At 47.4% G+C, this 19484-nt stretch overlaps 1 protein-coding gene across 1 annotated transcript; it reads left to right on the forward strand.

Annotated features, from left to right (window-relative positions):
- Positions 1-2339: 2339 nt before the first annotated feature.
- Positions 2340-19153, forward strand: LOC131561459 (putative neutral ceramidase C). Its single transcript, XM_058810764.1, has 20 exons — positions 2340-2466; positions 3851-3939; positions 4909-5058; positions 6040-6216; positions 6542-6669; positions 7064-7141; positions 7616-7736; positions 8325-8450; positions 8742-8828; positions 10191-10295; positions 10443-10524; positions 10828-10943; positions 12304-12398; positions 13231-13270; positions 14066-14161; positions 14672-14767; positions 15335-15484; positions 16232-16291; positions 17170-17258; positions 18958-19153. Exons 1-20 carry the CDS (start codon positions 2340-2342, stop codon positions 19145-19147), a joined length of 2202 nt encoding a protein of 733 aa, XP_058666747.1. The 3' UTR covers positions 19148-19153.
- Positions 19154-19484: the final 331 nt, after the last annotated feature.

Below are 19484 nucleotides of genomic sequence, written 5' to 3' on the forward strand. Positions count from 1 at the left end.
TGCACCAGGGAAAGGTGATGGAAACTCTTTTCCCTTCCCTGAGAGGGCAGGCAAATCCCAGAGGTGCTCCCAGATTTTAATTCTCTCTATAATGCTGGAAGGAGAAAGTGCTGGGGCTGGTTGGGTCTTCCCTCCCTGCTGCGCCAGCATCTGAGGGCGTGATGGGTCCTGTCCCCAAAGTGCCAAAAGCCTTTGGATAAAGCTGTTTGAGCAGCTGGAGAATTTATCCAGGCCTAGCTGGGACTTGCAACAGGTAGGGGAAAATAGCTGGGTTTCAACAAATAAAGTTTTTGCTAAATAGAAATGCATTGATAAAAAGTATTTTACACTTACAATCGTGTTTCCAAGCTCTTCTAGTAGAGCGTGGAAACCCTGAGCACTGACCCTCCATGAGAATCAGGAATCACATCCAGCCACCATTCCACAGGCTGGACAAGCTGTGATAGGGCAGCTATCCCAAATTCCTCAAGCAGTACTGCAGTCCTGGAAAGGTTATTTTGGGAGAGGGAGATGCTGTCTGCAGCCTAACACAAACACACCAGGGGAAAACCTTCCGTCACCTCCTTGTGGGATCCCAATTATTGATTGGTTTCTCCTTATCTTGTGCCACTCTTGACTCACCATGGGGTTATTCAGTGAGAATTTTCCACCTGGACTTTCCAGCCTGGAGCTGGGAGCTGCTGGGGCAGGCAGGGGAACTCAGGTAAGGAGATTCCCTGGGATCCCATGGGGTTGGGGCTCGCACCTTGCAGTGGTTTTGGGGCAGTTTGATCAGTGGGGTGGTGAGCAGTGTGGGTGTGTGTGGTGCTGAGGGGTTCAGGCTGGTGCTGGGATAGTTCTGGGCAGCTCAGGGAACAAAAAGGGCAGGAAGGAAACCTGTGGCTAGAGATTTTTTATCACTGAAATATTTGCTCTGTGAAATTCAGCCCTGGCCACAGGTGCTGTGGCAGAAGGAGCTGATAAGAGAGGTGACCTGGAGGGAGTCTGAGTGACCCCTTGGCTCTCTGCTGGTGTCATTTCTCATCACTGCAGCCTTCTCAGGAGCAGCAGTGCTCATTCCAGCAGTTATTTCCTGCAGGTTCATTGTTCCCAGGGCACTTTCCCTGTGAGGAACACCCTGCAGGCAGGAGCTTCACCAGAGCTGGCAAAGGTTCCAGCCAGGAAAATCAGATTCTCTGCTTCATTCTTCCCTTTCTTATCTCAGAATAATCAGACTGGTGTGGCTGGGAGGGACCTTGAGGCTGAGATTCCTAAACTGATGTTTGTTATGGTGACAGTATCATGCTGAGCTTCAGCATCTCCTACAGCCACTCAGAGAGCACAGGACCTGGTGGAATATTGTGGGGTTTGTTCCCAGATCTCTCCAGAGGGGTGAGCAAAGTGTCTTGGGAGACACAGGGCTGAGAATTTGTCCTGCCAGGCCTGGTGTCAGGGAGTGATTGCTGCCAGCAGGAGACACATTTTTGTCATAAATTGAAATATAAATCTCCAATTCCCATCCTTGTCTATGCTGCTGCTGTCTCTGATGCTGAACCGGGGGACACAAACTGTCACCGTGATATTTTATGAACAATCCCTTTGCCAGGATTTTTTTCCTGAGAAGCTGAAAAACCTCAGAAAAGAAATGCAAACAATAATTATCTGATTGCTTGGAATGTGGTTTGGAGGTTGCTCACCAACAGGTGCATCTTTGATTGGTTCCATGTGAATTGTTTTTAATTAATGACCAATCCCAGTCCAGCTGTGTTGGGCTCTGGTCAGTCACAAGTTTTTATTATTCATTCTTTTCTAGCCTTCTGTCTGGATACTTTCTCTTTCTTTAGTATAGTTTCAGAATATAATGTAATGTAATAATATAGTAATGTAATATAATAATACAGTGATGTAATATAATATTATAGTGATGTAATATAGTAATATAATATAGTGATGTATTATAGTAATAGAGTAATATAATGTAGTATTATAATGTAATATAATGTAATGTAATATAATATAATAATATAATATAATAATGTAATATAGTAATATTACTATATTACTGTATATATAGTATATATATACTGTATATATAATATAGTGATGTAATATAGTAACATAATAATATAATATAATGTAGTAATATAATATAATATAATATAATATAATATAATATAATATAATATAATATAAATCAACCTTCTGAGAACTTGGAGCCAAATTCTCTCCCCTCCTCCTGGGGACCCTCACACCACCGCGACAACAAACAGCTCTGTGAGGGTGGATGTGAGTTCTGCCTGGGATGTGCCCCTCGCTGGGATGTCCCACGGGCTCCCTTCTGCTCCCACAGCGGCCCCACCATGGCTGGGAAGAGGTCCCGGTGCTCCTTCTCCAGGCTGGAGCTGATCCTGATCGTGTGCCTGGTGCTGATGATCTCCCTCACCGTGGTGCTGCTGGTCCTGCACTTCCTCGCCAGAAACACCAATGGCAAGTGCAGCCACCCCAGCCCTGTGCTCCAGGGGTGCCCAGGGCAGGATTTCAGTGAGGGGGGACAGGTGGAGGTCTCCAGGTCACTGCTGAGCTGTCACCACCACCGAGCTCGTGCTCCTTCCACCCAAGCGCCGCAGCAGCGCTCTGGGCATGGATGCACAGCCCCGGGGTGGGCTGGGGTTGTTTGCAGGGATCCATCCCTTCCTTCCATCCTCCCTTCCCTCTCTGGGCCTGCTAGAGCCCCTCACTCCCAGGACTTGACCAGCTCCATCACAGCCCCCTGATTCCTCCAAGCCCATCCCCAGGCACAGGGAATGAAGGTGTCAGGAGCTGGACTCAACATCCCACCACTGGGACCTTCCAGCTTCCAGATTTTGGTCTCAAATTGGATATAATTCACATTTGGAACTCAAAACTTCATGGTTTTAGGCTATAACATGTCAGAGTTTTGCATAAGTGATTCTCCTCTGTGTCAGAGCTCTTGGAGGAGGAGGAAGGATATTTCTAAAGGGGTGTCTCAGTTGGCTGGTGCCATTTTAAATGACAGAAGTGGCATCAGCCTGTGGCCAGTGTGTTTCCCTTCTCCTGTGTTCCAAGTGAAAGGCCAGGCTGGGAAGAAAGAGCATCCCCTGATCCCAAAGCAGCTGCCTGGGCAGGGCTGTGGGAACAGGGCAAGCACACAGAAATATTTCATGTTTTCCCACAGTGTTATCTCAGCCTGCAGTGATTTGTGGCTCTGGGATTTCCTGCCATGCAGATAGCTTTTCTGATTGATTATGATTTGATAGCCATCCATGGCTTTTCTTCCACGGGTTTGCCCATCCTGGAAGGATTCCTGCACCTTCCTGGTGGCTGGGGTGAGATGTGATCTCCTCTGGGAGAAATTTTCCTCACCATTTGCCTGGGAATCACTGCTCAGAACTGCTTTTCCCAGCTCTGAGCTTCAGCTGGCTCTACTGTGGTTTTTTGGGGGGAAGACCAGGGCACCAGCACTGGACACAGGATGTGTTGGATGTCTCTCTCCTCTAGTCCTTTCCCAACAGCTCCTGACACACCATCCCTTTTTCTTACCACAGCTGAGCTGAATTGGCTGTGTCAAACAGCACCTGGACCTGGTTCCTGTGTGGTACTGGTGGGCTGGGAGGGTTTAACTGGGAGTGCTGGGCTGGTTCTGTGCATCTCCTCCCATCAGACACAGCCCAGGGACCCTCTGGAGAGATCCCTGGGTGGTTCCTCATGCCTGCCTTGCCACCCCAGGGCCTTCACAGCCTCTGCACATTGAGAGATCCCCTCAGAGCACTCAGCCAGAGCCCTTTGGCCTCCTCTGTGCCCAGTTGTGCTGCTGGTGTGTTCCCTGATCTGCCATTTGATGTTCTCACAGATTGCATCGACAACATAGCAGAGAAGGCAAAGTACTTGGTGGGTGTTGGCAGAGCTGATTGCACGGGGCCTGTGGCACAGGTGCCTCTGGTGAGTTGGGGGAATTCCTCATGGGGTTGCTGAAATACTGATATTTTTCATCCTTTGGGAGTATTTTTTGGGCAGGATTTCCTGTTTAGAGCCTCTGCCTTGCCAAATGTGCGTTGCCTTCAAACAGAAATTGAGATTTCCTTGAGGTTTGGAGCAATGTGGGCTGGTGGGAGGTTGGAAGGGGGTGGGCCTTGAGGCCCCTTCCCAAGCCCAACCATTCCATGGAATGCAGGGCAAGCTTGGAGTTGTTGAATGACCCCACGGAAAAAGCAGAGGAATAAATGGCTCAATATTTATGATGGAGCTCTGTCAGAACTCAGGACATCCCTCTGGCTGTCCTGGATGGCTCCAGCCCCTGCCAGGGGGCTCAGAGACCCTGGCACAGAGCCCAAGACACCTGTGCCTTTGTTTATGACCCATGAAAAAAATTACCAACCTTCTATGAAGAATTACAAGTCAGGAGAGTTTAAGTAGAATAATAGTTAGTTTGTCACGGGGTGAAAAATAGATTTTTGGGGTTTTTAGAATGGGAGCTCGCGGTCTCAAGATAGAGGAATTTGGGTGTGGCCTGTCCTTATTTTTTCTTCTTCTTGGCCTCCATCTTCTGGGTGATGTTGGCACTTTTGGATTGGTTTAGAGTAGAAGCTCACTGTCTAACATTGGTGATGGGTATTGGGAAGTTATGGTAAATAATGTACATGTAGTTTTTAGTATAAAAGACAACATCTCCTCTGAGGGCAGTCAGAGTGCCTCTGTGTGACCTGCTGAACAGACCTCAGCAGGCCAGAGACAGAATATTATAGATAAGAAACAATAAACAAAAAACGAGAAAAGAGGAAACCTGGTGAGGAAAATGAGAACAGAGGAATCCTGACTCCTCCTTCGACCGCCAGGCTGGGAAAAGAGACTCGTACGTGTCTCAGAGTCCCCGTGACCAACAGAAATGCCCAGCGAGCTCCTCTCTTGCAGATGGGCTATGCCAACCCCGAGCAGGTGGGCGGGGGGCTCCTGTCCCGCCTCTACAGCCGAGCCTTCATCGTGGCAGAGCCCCAGGGCTCGCGACGCGTCGTCTTCGTCAGCGCCGACATCGGCATGGTGTCCCAGAGAGTCAGGCTGGAGGTACCGGGGGCTGCAAGCGAGGGCTGGGAGCAATCTTTGGGAACTCTTGGGATGGTGTCTCTGCTGGAGAAAAGCTCAGTAAATGAGGCTGGGCTTTGCTTGCTCTTCTGCTAGTGGGAGGATTACCAGGAGGTCATTGGAACCACAACTAAATTGTTGTGGTGCCTCTAATGCAGCAGAAGGATGGGAATTAGAAAAATAGAAACTTCCACAGACAGTGAAGGGTTTGATCTGCTGCCTTGGGAGAAGTTTGGATTGATGTAAAAATAAAACACACAGATATTAAGCAGAAAAGCCATAAACTTGTGTTTCCATAGTTGTAAGTAAGAATATGCCTTAAGTAAGTGAAAAACTGCACTGATAAGATGGTGAAGGGTTTATAATGTAGAAAACTGCATTGATAAGATGGTGAAGGGTTTATAATGTAGGGGTGTGGTTGTATAGAGTGAGCTGAGAGTTTAGAAGTTATAATAGAAGCATATAAGTGTGGCAGAAGGCCATTGGGCAAAAGTGAAGTGAAGGAGGTAGGTTAGAAAAGCAAAATAAACCTTGTGGCATCTATCCATTGGGATAGAAAGTTTTATGTTGCCTTGTAATGAAGAGACTTCTGACTACTTTGAGCTATGGCCAAGTGCTTGCTCCTCTAAAATCTCACAGCCTCTGAGACTGATGTTTATCTGAGCAATAAATGGCTCTTAGCCCAAAAAAAAGTCCCATCCCTTCATTACAAAGCAGTGACAAGGATAGGGAGGTGCTGGAGGACTGTGGATCCTCCTGGGATGATCTGGGATGCGCTCTGGGTTGGATATAAAGGTCTTGTACCAGATATTCCTATTTTGAGCCTCCTGCCAAGCCAACAGCTACAAGCCCGTTGTTGTGCCAGGCGGAAGCAGAAGGGTGAGGAGGGGGATGGATGGATGGATGGATGGAGGTGTTTTTGAGCACAAGGAGGGGTTTTTAGGAGCACTTTCTCCCGCCCAGGTGCTGAAGCAGCTGCGCAGCAAGTACGGCGAGCTGTACCGGCAGGACAACGTCATCCTCAGCGGCACCCACACCCACTCAGGGCCCGGGGGGTACTTCCAGTACACCCTGTTCTGGATCACCAGCAGGGGCCTCATCCAGCCAACCCTCAAGTCCATCGTGAATGGCATTGTGAAGGTCAGTGTCACTCATTTCAGGGTGTTGGTGCCCAGCGCAGCTCTGGCTGGGGTGTTTGGGGTGGCACAGCCTGCTTTGAGGTGGGCTTGCTTGTTTGTATTCTCAAAAAGCAGGAGATTTGCACCCAACCCTTTCTTCAGAGACAGCTGTTGGTAGTTTAAAAACGTTGTCGTAATTTTTGAGAATTTTACATGAGTTTAGGAAAAAATCCCAAGCAAGCACCCTCAGATTACTAGAAAGGGTTGGGGATGGACAGGGAGGGAAAGAAAGAGATTTTCCAGATAACCTCCCACAGACTGACAGTGCCTGTCTTGCTACTTTGCAGAGCATAGATATTGCCCATGAGAACATGAAGAAAGGAAGGCTCTTCATAAACAGAGGCACAGTAGAAAACAGCCAGATCAACCGCAGCCCCTTCTCCTACCTCGCCAACCCGCAGTCCGAGCGGAACAGGTAAAACCTCCCTGGGCAGGAGAAAAGAAATTAACTGTTTGAAAAGGGCTTGAAAGCTGTAGCTGCCCTCTCCAAGCATGAGGAATTGGTCAAGGATGTGACCTTGTGCTTTATTTAACAAATAAAGAGTCAGAGGGCATTGAAGTGCCATCCTTGGTGCACGAATTAGTGTTCTCTCCATTCCCTGGAGGAGCAGTGCCTGGGGACAGTGACAACCACAGCTGTCCCCTCATCTTCCCACCTGGGTCCAGGCGCTTCTCCAAGGCCTTGCTGTGTGCTGGTGGTACCTGGAATGACCTTTTCACATCCTTGCTCAGCCTAGAGGGGATTTAACCTGCAGAGCATCAGAGCACAGCCCTGACTGATGGGATTTCCCTGCTCTGTTCCCATCCAGGTATTCCTCCAACACGGATAAAGAAATGGTGCTGCTGAAGATGGTGGATATGGAAGGACATGAGCTAGGCCTCATCAGGTACTGACCAGCAGAGCAGCAGGTTTTTCTCCACACCCTCATTATTTTTGTAGGAATGAAGGTGTTCTGTTTTCCCACCTTTTTTTTTTTACATCACTGACTCCTCCTGGTTTCTTTGAATATAAAAATCTCTGCAAAATAGAATTATGGGTTACTGCAAGAGTCAGTTCGGGTCTGAAGGAGCTCTTGGTGGCCCTGATAATGACAGTGACAAATTCTTGTGGTCTCAAGGTGTGGATTGTTACAGTCCCCCTGGTTAGGAAGGGACAGGATGGGAATATTCCACTCTTGTTAATCCATCCCTAAGCACTACGAGTCTCTGTGTGTATTCTCCCAAAGAAAATTCCCACAAATTTGGAATAGGAAAATTCAATAGGATTGAAATTCAATAGGTCAATTGCTGCTGCATAGAGTGAACAGAGCATTTTCACTTTTGTAATTTCACTTTAATTTCACTTTTGACCTCCTCCTCAGCTGGTTTGCAGTGCACCCGGTGAGCATGAACAACTCCAACCACCTGGTGAACAGTGACAACGTGGGCTATGCCTCCTACCTGTTTGAGCAGGAGAAGAACAAGGGAATGCTCCCTGGAGAGGTGGGAGCACCCAAAGGAATGGGGGAAACAGGGCTGGGACAGGGAGGGGTCAGGTGGGACAGCAGGGACACACAGGAACATAAGGACTGTGGTGGCTGCTTTGATTTATTTCCTTTTTCAGAAGGGAAATTGGAAAGTGTGTTCTTGACTTTCCAAACTATAATCAGTGGTAGTAATTCAGACTGGAGGAATAACTCAGATTTATTTTGATTAAAATCTGGGGAGGTTTTGGTTGCCCCAATCCTGGAAGTGTTCAAGCCTTGAAGTGCCCCTGCAGTCAGCTCCAATAGTTCTCACCCCATAAATCAGTCATGGTGAGTGCCTGGAAGGGAAAAAATCCTGTGCCAGGTGCTCCAATGACCCATAAACATCTGATCAGCAACATGAGAAGCTGAGGAAGAGCTGAGGTGGAAGAGGGAGACGAGGAAACACTGCACACCCAGGAGGTGTGAAGCTCCCCCTGAAATGGCACCGTGTGCATCCAGTCCTCCCCTGCTCCTCCTGGGATGTGCCTGAACCCCCAGTCCAGAGCTCCCAGTGACTTTGGGAATAATCCAGAGTCCTGCTTGGTTCCTCTGTCCTTGGCAGGGCTCTTTTGTGGCCGCCTTTGCCTCGTCCAACCTGGGAGACGTGTCCCCCAACACGCGGGGCCCCTTCTGCGCCAACACGGGCGAGTCGTGTGACAACCCCCAGAGCACCTGTCCCATCGGAGGGGTGAGTGTGTCCCACCTGTCTCCACCCTCTGCTTCACCACTGGCCATGGGGAGGGCACAAAAAAGTAAAAAATCCCCCTTTATTGGGCCATCCTGGGTGCCATTCCAGGAATTTACCGCGCTTTGTCCCTCGCGCACCCGATTTTCCGGTTGTTCACCCCAAATTTAACCTGAGTGTAGCAACCCCGTGGCTAATTTTGATGTGGCCTGCAAGAAGCCCTCAGTTCCCACAGCCTGGCTGTGCCAGATGCTCTCTCCATAATCACTGATCACCACACAAATTTCCCAACAGGCATCCATGTGCATGGCCAAGGGGCCCGGGAAGGATATGTTTGAGAGCACCAGGATTATAGGGCAAAACATCTACTTGAAAGCAAAGGTAAGGGATGTTCTGCTTTCTGAGTGTGTGCGAGTGCTGCTATGACAGGAATTCATGCTCATTTGAGCAGCTTGATGGATCTCTCCCCTCTGGATATTCCATATTCTATCTCCTACATTCCATAGTCTATCTGTCTTGTACCTGCTTTGGTGAATGTTTGTAGATTCAAATCACTCTAAAGTTCCTTGGTTTGGTTTTTATTGGGTAAATGAGCTCTGCAACCAACTGGTGATGCCTCTGCCTGCTGTGGAATCAAGAGGACTTCAGAGCCTGGAATTTGTTAGGACAGTGTAGGAAAACTTAATGGTAGGGAAAAATTTCCTCAGGTAGAACACTTCTGAGGAAATTTAGAATTAAAAAACATATTTTAGAATTAAGACTTAAAAATTTAGAATTTAGACCTAAAAACATAATTTAACATGAATTTAGACTTAAAACACATACTTTTATTTAGCTACATCCTTGCAGGTGTTGACATTTGAAAATGCTGGTTTGGGGTTTTGATCTCAGCATTCCTCACTGGGATATGATGAGGATGTCCCCTCTCATCCTCTCCCCCTCCCTCCCATTCATCTCAAAGGCATCATGATGGGAAAAACTCTCCTGAGAGAGCTCAGAGACACCACCACACAACACTTGTGGGTCAGCTGTCAGGAGTGCAGTAAATACCAGCAGCACTTCGAGGCAGTGAGTAGAGCAAAACTTCTTTCTCACAAAAAAGATTTTTTCTGCTTGGTCTAAGATGTGAGAAATGCAACCAGGGGGAGTTGCCATCCTGCTGCAACATATTTGAGCTGTAAAAGAGAAGTGTCCTCCCTCCCTGAGACAGGGAGAGCTTGCAGGTGACAGAAACAAAGGGACTTTGGGAATTAGAGATTTGCATTAATATAGAATTTGCAGGCAACGAGGGGAGAGAATGATGCATCTGACTCCATCTTATCAGAAGGCTAATAATTACTTTATTGTACTGTATTATTCTCTATTATATTACACTATATTACATTACATCTTAACTGAACCTGCCAAGCACTCAACTCTGCACATAATGCACAGAATCTCGTGGCTGTCACCCCACAGTCCCAACACACACAAGGAAACAAAACCCCATCACTCTGGATAAACAATCTCCATATTGCATTCTACTTCTGCACAAACACAGGCACATCAAACAAGATAAGAATTGTTTTTCCTTTCTCTGAGGTTCAGAGAATGTGAATCTCAGAAATATTCTTGGGAAGAACTGTGCCTTGCTTTTCTCTGTGAAGGGAAATGTGGCCACACATTAACATGAGCAAATATCCATACGGCTGTTCCTGACCGCTTGTCCCACAGGGATTTTTTTCCACCTCATGTGTCCCTTAGGAGCTGTATGAAAAGGCCTCCCAGGAGGTGACAGGACCCCTGAGCTCAGCCCACCAGTGGGTGAACATGAGCAACGTGTCCGTGGAGCTCAACGCCACACACACAGTGAGAGCAGCAGGAAACCCCCTGTTCCCCCAGCAGCACCTGCCACCAGCAGGGAAAATGGGCTTTGTCCCGTTTTTTCCTGCATCAACACCTGACACAGTGAGGGAAAATGTCTCTTTTTCCTTTTCTTCTCCCCTCCTGATTTAGGTCCAGACCTGTAAACCAGCCCTGGGGCACAGCTTTGCTGCGGGGACCATTGACGGAGTGGGGGCTTTAAACTTCACCCAAGGTAATTTGGGGCAAATCCCAGTGGGGCATCCCCCAGATGGACTGACAGCCCTGCAGTCACTTCACAGCATCCAAATTGGGAAGGTGGAGGAAACCAAACAAACCTTGCAGGTTTGTCTGTGGCCATTTGGGAAAAGGATATGGCCAAAGGAAGGAGAGCAAGGGGATGGGATGGGGAACAGGGAGAAGAAAGAGCTGGTTTGGGACTGTCCTGCTCATTTGTCCTCCTTCCCTGGGAGCAGGGAGTGTCTGAGAGCTGCAGGGGCAGCTGAGGAACAGAGTTTAAAGGTGTTTCCCCCTCAAGGCTCAGTGGAAGGGGACCCGTTTTGGGATCAGATCCGGGACCAGCTGCTGGGAGAGCCCTCGAACGAAACCAAAGCCTGCCACCAACCCAAGCCCATCCTCTTCAACACAGGAGAGGTAAGGACACACCTGGGGGGGGTGCAGGGGTCACTGGGCTGGGGTCAGGGATCCCAATCCATCATGGCTTTGTCAGGGAGCTCTGGGATGCCTGCTGAAGAACAAGGATGGAGCATGGGCTGCCTGGGATCTGCTGCTCCCCCGATCCAGCCCATCCCCATGCTCAGGGCACGGCCTGGTGTTTTCTGAGCTCTGCTTTACAACTCTAACTGGAAATTGTTGCCCCTTTTCCCACCTGATGCTCCCTTGGCACTGAGGCAGATGCTGCTGCTGTGCACAGGGATCAAGTCCAGGGTTCTTCAGAGCACTTAAACGAGGCCATCTGCGTAGGGAAATTCATTGTTATTTCTTTCACCAGCCTCGTTAAAAGCTTCCCTGCTGTCACTCCGTGTTCCATCAGCTCCTCACCTCAGCTGTCCCCAAAAGAGGCCCCAGCTCCTCCCAGCCTCCTCCTCCTCCATGCAGGATTGTGTTACTGAGAGTAAATTACACTTTATTCTTAGGGCTTTTGCACATTTTAGGGATGCTCTGGCAGCCCTCCTGCTTCTGATGTGCTTCACAAGCTTTTGTCATTCATGGTTTGCCCCCAGCAAATTGCTCCTCAGAAAAAAAAAATTTTTTTGGCTTACTGGAATGGGATTTTTCATCTCCTCACCAATCCCACTTCTATCCTTTTTCCATGCAGATGAAAGGTTTCCAGGCGCTACCCTGACCTTCTTTACCCACTTTCCCTAAACTTGCCCCTCTAGCAACACCTTATTTAGGGTTTTTTGCCTTATCTATAGTATTCACTTGTGCCTTATGTGACTCTTAGGGTCAGACATCGCATGAAGGTAAAACACGTTCTCACGTGTTTCACAAATAAATTTAGTTTACAAATAAATTTTAGATAAATATATATTATAATAAAATATATAATATTGAATAATATATAATATAATAGTAATAATACATATTATATATTAGTAATAAAATAATATATAATATATAATATATAATATATAAAATATAAAAATTAATTTACAAATAAATTATATATAAATATATTATAAAAAAATATATAATATTTAATAATATATAGTATAGTAATGATATTATATATTATATATTATATATAATATATAATGTATTATATATGATATATGATATATGATATATGATATATGATATATGATATATGATATATTATATATTATATATTATATATTATATATTATATATTATATATTAATTAATTTACAAGTACATTTAAATAAATAAATGTATCTGCCTGGATGATGGCTGTAGGAAGGAAAACACCTCAGATTATTTATTTTCTACTAAACCAGAGTATTTATATGCCCTTTTTCCTCCCCCTCAGATGACGTGGCCCCACCCCTGGCACCCCGACATCGTGGATGTGCAGATTGTTGCCATCGGGTCCCTGGCAATCCTTGCTGTGCCCGGGGAGTTCACGTGGGTATTCCTTGGCTCCTGCTGCATTTACTGCAGCCAGATTTCCCTCCAACCTCCTGGAGCAGTTCTGCCTGCAGGTAGAAAGGGGGGCAGGCTCAGAATTGTCCCCAGACTCACCCTGAGAATGACTGAGATGCACACAGGCATCCTGAATCGTTTTGGTTGCAACAAAATGCAGCTTCAAGGAAACCAAAGGAATTTGTTAGCTTTGATTCTGTTTTTGGCACCACAAACGCCCCAAGGATGAATTGTACTGACTGTTGGTGGTGCAGTGATGCAAATTTAAATGGGATCATGATTTATCTCCAATACCTTTATTTCTACCCTGCCCTGGGGTGCCTCCAGCCCCTCCCTGGCTGTGGTGATGGGTGTGAAATATTTTCAGGTGTTTTGGTTGAACTTGAGCACAGAGACTTTTAAAGGATGTTGGGCAGTGCTGTGGGAATTCCTGGTGAGTGCTGCAAGTCCAGCCAGCAATTCCTGCTTTAGATCCCAACTCCAGGGGGGGTCGGGCTGTGCTGCCAGGGAACAGGGACAGAACAAGGGGAAAGGGCCTCAGGCTGGGCCAGGGGAGGCTCAGCTGGGACAGCAGCAGCAATTTCTGCATGCAAAGGGTGCTCAGGCCTTGGCAGGGGCTGCCCAGGGAGCTTTGCAGTGCCCAGCCCTGCAGGTGTCCCAGGCAGGGCTGGAGGTGGCACTCAGTGCTCTGGGCTGGGCACAAGGTGGGCACCGGGCACCGCTGGGACTCCAGGGGCTGGCAGGGATTCTCCAGCCTCAATAATTCTGGGATTCCATGATTCTGGAGCCTGACTTTGTTCCCTCCATGCCCCAGGACCATGTCTGGACGCAGGCTGCGGGAGGCTGTTCAAAGGGTGAGTAGCTGAGGTTCCCCTGAGCTCAGCACATCTGGAACTCTATTCTCTTCAGCTCCTGCTTCTTCCCTCCTCTCCTCCCAGCTGGGCTCACGGGGCTCGTGTCCCACAGATGTTTCCTTCTCCCATTTTCCTCAGACAGATTTTCCATCTGCTTCCTGACAGGCAGGAAGAATGAATATCCTCCCCAAAACAGCAACTGATCGGGTTTCAGTCCATTAAGGCAATTCCACAGGGATCCAGGCACAACTGATGCCAGCAGGAGCTTGGCTCTGGGATGGAGGGGCTCAGCTCCTTAATCCCTACCAGAATTCTGCAACATTAGAACAACTGAAAAAAAAAAGGCAAAAGTATTTTTTCCATTTGATTGACACATCCTGGTTGCAGCCTAAATAAAATCCCAATCCCAGATGCTGTCTCCACAATTCACTGGGCCTTTCTCATACTTACACCCCTGATTTTTTTAGGAGTATACAGACATCAGCTTCCAAAAAACCCCCCCCTAGATTTACTGGAATGTGAGGCCATTTGTCCTCTTTTTCTTTGGAGAGTGAATAGGTGACCTTAAAAAAGGAAAATTGCTCTTGTATGTTTGCATTCCTGGGCATCCAGCCCCCTTCCCACCATAACTTTGTATTCTGTCCTGAATAATAATAGTAGTAGTAATAATAATAATAATAATAATAATAATAATAATAATAATAATAATAATAATAATATATCAACAATAAAAAACCCAATATAGTTGTGCATTAAGCACTTGTTTCAAGGTAAGGGTTTTATTTCCTTCCTTAGGAATTTGATTCCCATGGATCACCAGGGATGAACGTTGTGATTGCAGGTCTTTGCAATGTCTACACCCACTACATCGCCACCTATGAGGAATACCAGGTAAATGTTAAAACTGGGGATTGAATCTGTCTAAGTGAGTTCACCTTTTGGCTCCAGGGGCTAATCATTCATGTGAAATTATGTGTGTTTAGAGTTCTCCTCCTCTGCCACAAAACGGGCAGGGAGAACCAGGAGGGAAGTTTGGAAGAACTGGGGTTGGAAGAATCCCACTCCAAAAAGTTGGAGGGGTGGCAAGTTGTATCATGGGCCTTTAAAAGAGGGTTAAAAGCTGTGCTAATTGCAAGAGCAAAGAAGGTAAAAACTGTGCTCACTGGAAGAGCAAAGAGGGTAAAAACTGGAAGAGCAAACAGGCCCTCCTTGTTTGCAGCAGGTTGGAGAATGAGGAGGAACCTGAAATTGCAGCAGAAATACTTTGGCAAGTTCTTGGGGCTGTCTCCTTATCAGAAAGGGAATAAATAACCCAGTGCTGATCTTGAGCTGGCTGGGATGGGATGTGCAAACCACTCAGGGGCCTTCCCAACCCTCCTCTCCCAAATTTGTCCTTTCCAGCTTCAACGATACGAGGCTGCCTCAACTATTTATGGGCCACACACCCTTTCTGCTTACATCCAGCTGTACAGGGGCCTGGCCAAGGCTATTGCTCTGGTAAGCAGCATTTCCTACATGCCACAGGCTGCTGGGGACATCTAAATCTTAAGTCAGTGGTGGCTGTTCCTTACTGAGGCCACTTGCTGTGCTTTCTCTTCTGAATCCGCCTTGAGAAATGGTATGAAAATAATTCCTGTAATGGGGCCCTGACACCACTTGAGAAATTCTGGGGGTTTTGCAGCTCAAAGAGGAGGAAATCAGTACCTCCAACCTTTCAGCACAGCCTGAAGTTGCTGCTTTTCTACCAAAAGGGAAATAAACCTGCTGTGGTTTTGGTGTACCTGGCAGTGCCCATCACCACTGTGACCACGTGAAATGGGCAGGAACAGTGGGCAGGAATATCCTGGGATGTTCTGGGGCTGGGTTTAGGAGCAGCAGGTGTCCTGCAGGGATTATTCCTGCAGGCAGAGCACAGCTGGATCTGTGCTCCTCTGCTTTGCTTTCACGCTCACTTTATTATTCCTACAATCTGTGCCAGCAGAGGCTGGGAGGCAGAGCTGTGGTTCCTCAGGGAATCCTGGCTGTTCGGGTAGATGTTTAACAAGCACATCTTCCCTCTCCCAGAATGGCACTCAGGAGCTGTCCCCTGGTCCAGAGCCCCCAGTTTTCAACGTAACCAGCCTGACCCTGCTGCCTTCTCTGAGCGTCGAGAGCGCGCCGGCCAGCAAAACCTTTGGGGATGTGCTGGAAGAAGTGAGACCGGAGTATCGAGAGGTGAGAGCTTCAGGGAAGCCCTAAAACCTGCTGGAGAAATTGCCTTTAAGTTCTTGCCCCTCACCCCACAAGCCAGTGAGTTGTGGTGCCCTCAGACCAAACCAGGTTTCGTGTCTCTGGTAGGCAGGGACAGAGCATTTCCATGCCCATGCACTGAATGGGAATAAAATGGGTGGATAAAGGGGGAAATAAAAGCCCCTCACTCAGCACAAAGCAGATTTCCCCTTCTGCTTCAAAACAAAATAGCAGTTGATGAAGTAGGCAAATATTTTACAGGGATTTTTTACAAGCAGCAGTCAGGTCACCTTTGATGCCTTTGCCGTGGAATGTAAATGAAATGAAATCAAAGTGTCAGAAATGGTTCTGTTTGCGATGCTCAGCATTTAGATAAGATGTTCAGAGCAAGAGTTTCACCTCATTGCTGTCTCCTTACTCCCTGCAGTAAGGCAGGGAGGCATTCTGAAAAATCTCCCTTATTTCCTCCCTTTTCTATGTGCAGTGATGGAGTTCATCCAGCACACAGGACAAGTGGAATATCAAGGCCCAGAGCAGCAGTTCAAAGCACAAATTGCCCACTGCTGCTGCAACAAGTCGAATTATAAATAATTTAAAACAACAGCAACGACAAACCAAGCACACTAAAACACCACAAAACCAACCCACCCTTAAATACATCAAATGAGCTCTTCAAAGGATGCTCTTAATGTGCTGCTCAGCCTTTAATGCAAATCTCAATTTCACACCCAGGGAGAAGTTGCTGAAGTGACTTTTGTGGGTGCAAACCCCAGGAACTCTGCAGAGAACGCAGTAAGTGTGATGGAATGATGCTGGAACTGGGGTGCTTGGGATTGATGGAATGATGCTGGAACTGGGGTGTTTGGGATTGATGGAATGATGCTGGAATTGGGGTGCTTGGGATTGATGGAATGATGCTGGAATTGGGATGTTTGGGATTGATGGAATCATGCTGGAATTGGGGTTTCAGCCTGATGGAATGATGCTGGAATTGGGGTGTTTGGGATTGATGGAAGGATGCTGGAACTGGGGTGTTTGGGATTGATGGGATTGATGGAATGGTGCTGGAACTGGGGTGATTGGGATTGAAGCTGGAACTGGGGTATTTGGGATTGATGGGATGATGCTGGAACTGGGCTGTTTGGGATTGATGGATATTTGGGTATTTTGATCAAATATCAAATGGATATTTGATTTTTTTCTTTGCTGGGAGACCAGAGGAAGATGGAAGAGCTGTGCTTTGGGAATTAACACCACCAGCAAGCTCTTGGGGCAACAAAGTGAATTTGGGCTGTTTATGATCTCTTTATATTATTGAAGTTGTATGTGTTAGGCCAGGCTGGTATCCAGGACAAACCTGGCCTCTAATTCCCATCCTACCACCCTGCTGCTTTATTTTAACTAAACAAAGGGAAATTAGAAAAGCACTTAATTCATTCCATCTCTCACCTTGCATGGACATTGTGACTGCCTATTTTCTTCCTACAGATAAATTCTTTGCATTGTTTATCAGCTTAAATTTGTGCTTTGGCAGTAAAATATAACAGTAATTCCCACATTTGCCAGTAAAGCATGAGGAAGCAGAGTCCCTATCCAGTTTAAAGTGCCACAGAAGGTGGGACCTGCCTGTCCCTTCAGTGTCTGTCCTGACTCTGGTGTTTTTGTTCCAGACTGAGCATAACTTCCTGACGGTGGAGAGATACTCCAACACTTCCAGCAGCTGGCGTGTGGTGCTGAATGACGCCTCCTGGGACACCAGGTGGGTGCCCTGAGCAATTTCCCTGTCCCACAGAATCCAGGGACTCATTCCAGTCTAACCTGAAGGGCTTCATTCCAGCGCTCCCAGCCCCAGGTTAGTCTTGGCCCTGCAGGTGATGCTCTCCAGATGATATCTGGGGGGGTAATTTGGCAAAACTGGTGTTCCCCTTGGCTCCAGAGTCTGGAATGGAATTTGGGAAAGAGAGGAGGAAGGGCAGGAATTACAGAAGGTTTCTGGTCCAGCTTGCTCCTAGCCTATATCCATCCCTCTGACACACTGTGGGGATGAATAACATGCTAAAGAGAAAACAGGAGACTCACAGGGAAAACTGGCCAGATGTGCTGTGCAGCATAAACAGACAACAATTTTTAAAAGCTTGGAAGAAAGAAAAGTGAAGGCAGGAGGTGTCAGATTTCTGGAGAAATATCCACAAAGCAGCAAGGCTGGTGACACCTTTCAGAGCTGTAGGTGAAGCTTCATTCCAGAGCTCCCAGCCCCAGGTTAGTCTTGGCCCTGCAGGTGATGCTCTCCAGAGGAGGATCAGCTCGTGCTTGAGGGGGTTATTTTGGCAAAACTGGTGTTCCCCTTGGCTCCAGAGTCTGGAATGGAGGCTTGCAAATTTGGGAAAGGAAGAAGGAAGGGCAGGAATTACAGAAGGTTTGAGGTCCAGCTTGCTCCTAGCCTATATCCATCCCTCTGACACACTGTGGGGATGAATAACATGCTAAAGAGAAAACAGGAGACTCACAGGGAAAACTGGCCAGATGTGCTGTGCAGCATAAACAGACAACAATTTTTAAAAGCTTGGAAGAAAGAAAAGTGAAGGCAGGAGGTGTCAGATTTCTGGAGAAATATCCACAAAGCAGCAAGGCTGGTGACACCTTTCAGAGCTGTAGGTGAAGCTTCATTCCAGAGCTCCCAGCCCCAGGTTAGTCTTGGCCCTGCAGGTGATGCTCTCCAGAGGAGGATCAGCTCGTGCTTGAGGGGGTTATTTTGGCAAAACTGGTGTTCCCCTTGGCTCCAGAGTCTGGAATGGAGGCTTGCAGATTTGGGAAAGGAAGAAGGAAGGGCAGGAATTACAGAAGGTTTGAGGTCCTGCTTGTTCCTAGCCTATATTCATTGCTCTGGCACACTGTGGGGATGAATAAGATGCCAAAGAGAAAACAGGAGAGACTCACAGGGAAAACTGGCCAGATGTGCTGTGCAGAATAGACAGACAAAAAATTATAAAAGTTTGGAAGAAAGAAAAGTGAAGGGTGGAGATGTCAGCCTTCTGGAAAAGTATCCACAAAGCAGCAAGGCTGGTGACACCTTCCAGAGCTGTAGGTGAATCTTCCTCAGCTTCCCAAGAAGGGCTCCCTCAGAGCCAGCTGAAAAATCCCTCGTGTCCAGATGATGTGTGGGGTTTCAAGGATGAGCATTCTCTGCAGATTTTGGGGCTTGAACAGAAAGGTTTTTGCACAAGGAGTCTGTAAAAGAAAACGGGCTTTTGATGTGGGAATGGGTGCCAAAAGTCCTGAGCTCAATAATTATAGATTTTGTGATTTAAGTGAATATTCTGCCTCTCAGTTTAGCTCTGCCCCTGCACAGTGAGGACTTTAAGACGCTCCTGGGAAGTTTATTTTATCTCGTGGCACACAGTGAGCTCCAATGAAACCTGGATTTCCTTGCTGACTGCAGTTTTGGGCCTGTTTTGCAGGTTTTACTGGAGCAAAGGCACCCGTGGCCGGAGCAATGTGACCATTGAGTGGCACATCCCGGCTGGCACGGAGGCCGGCGTGTACCGGCTGCGCTACTTCGGGCACTACAAGAAGAGGGTCAACTTCCTTCGTGTCATCTCTGTCCCCTTTGAGGGCTCATCCTCAGCATTTCAAATCACAGCTCCATAGGTGGCCCCCTTCCCTAAAGGAATGAACAGGAGATTTGGTGTCTGGGCTCTTGTGGGTCCTCTCCAACTCCAGGTGATTCCGTGATGCTCTGGGAGGGTTTTTTGGTCACTGCTGCCCCTCGAGTGCTGCTGGTTGTCATTTGATGTGCAAAGATTGACTCCCTGGGAAGTTTTGTCTTTTCCCTACAGCTGAGTCTCCTCAGTCAAGTGGTTTCTGTCCTGGCCAGGCCAGATTCCAGCTGATTCTTATTGTAATGATGATGTAAATTCTTCTTTACTCATTAAACCTGTGTGTATTGATGGTGAATAGGCTCTCCTGGAGGGAATTAGATGGAAAT

Source organism: Ammospiza caudacuta, chromosome 9, assembly GCF_027887145.1.
Source record: "Ammospiza caudacuta isolate bAmmCau1 chromosome 9, bAmmCau1.pri, whole genome shotgun sequence".
Classification (NCBI taxonomy): domain Eukaryota; kingdom Metazoa; phylum Chordata; class Aves; order Passeriformes; family Passerellidae; genus Ammospiza; species Ammospiza caudacuta.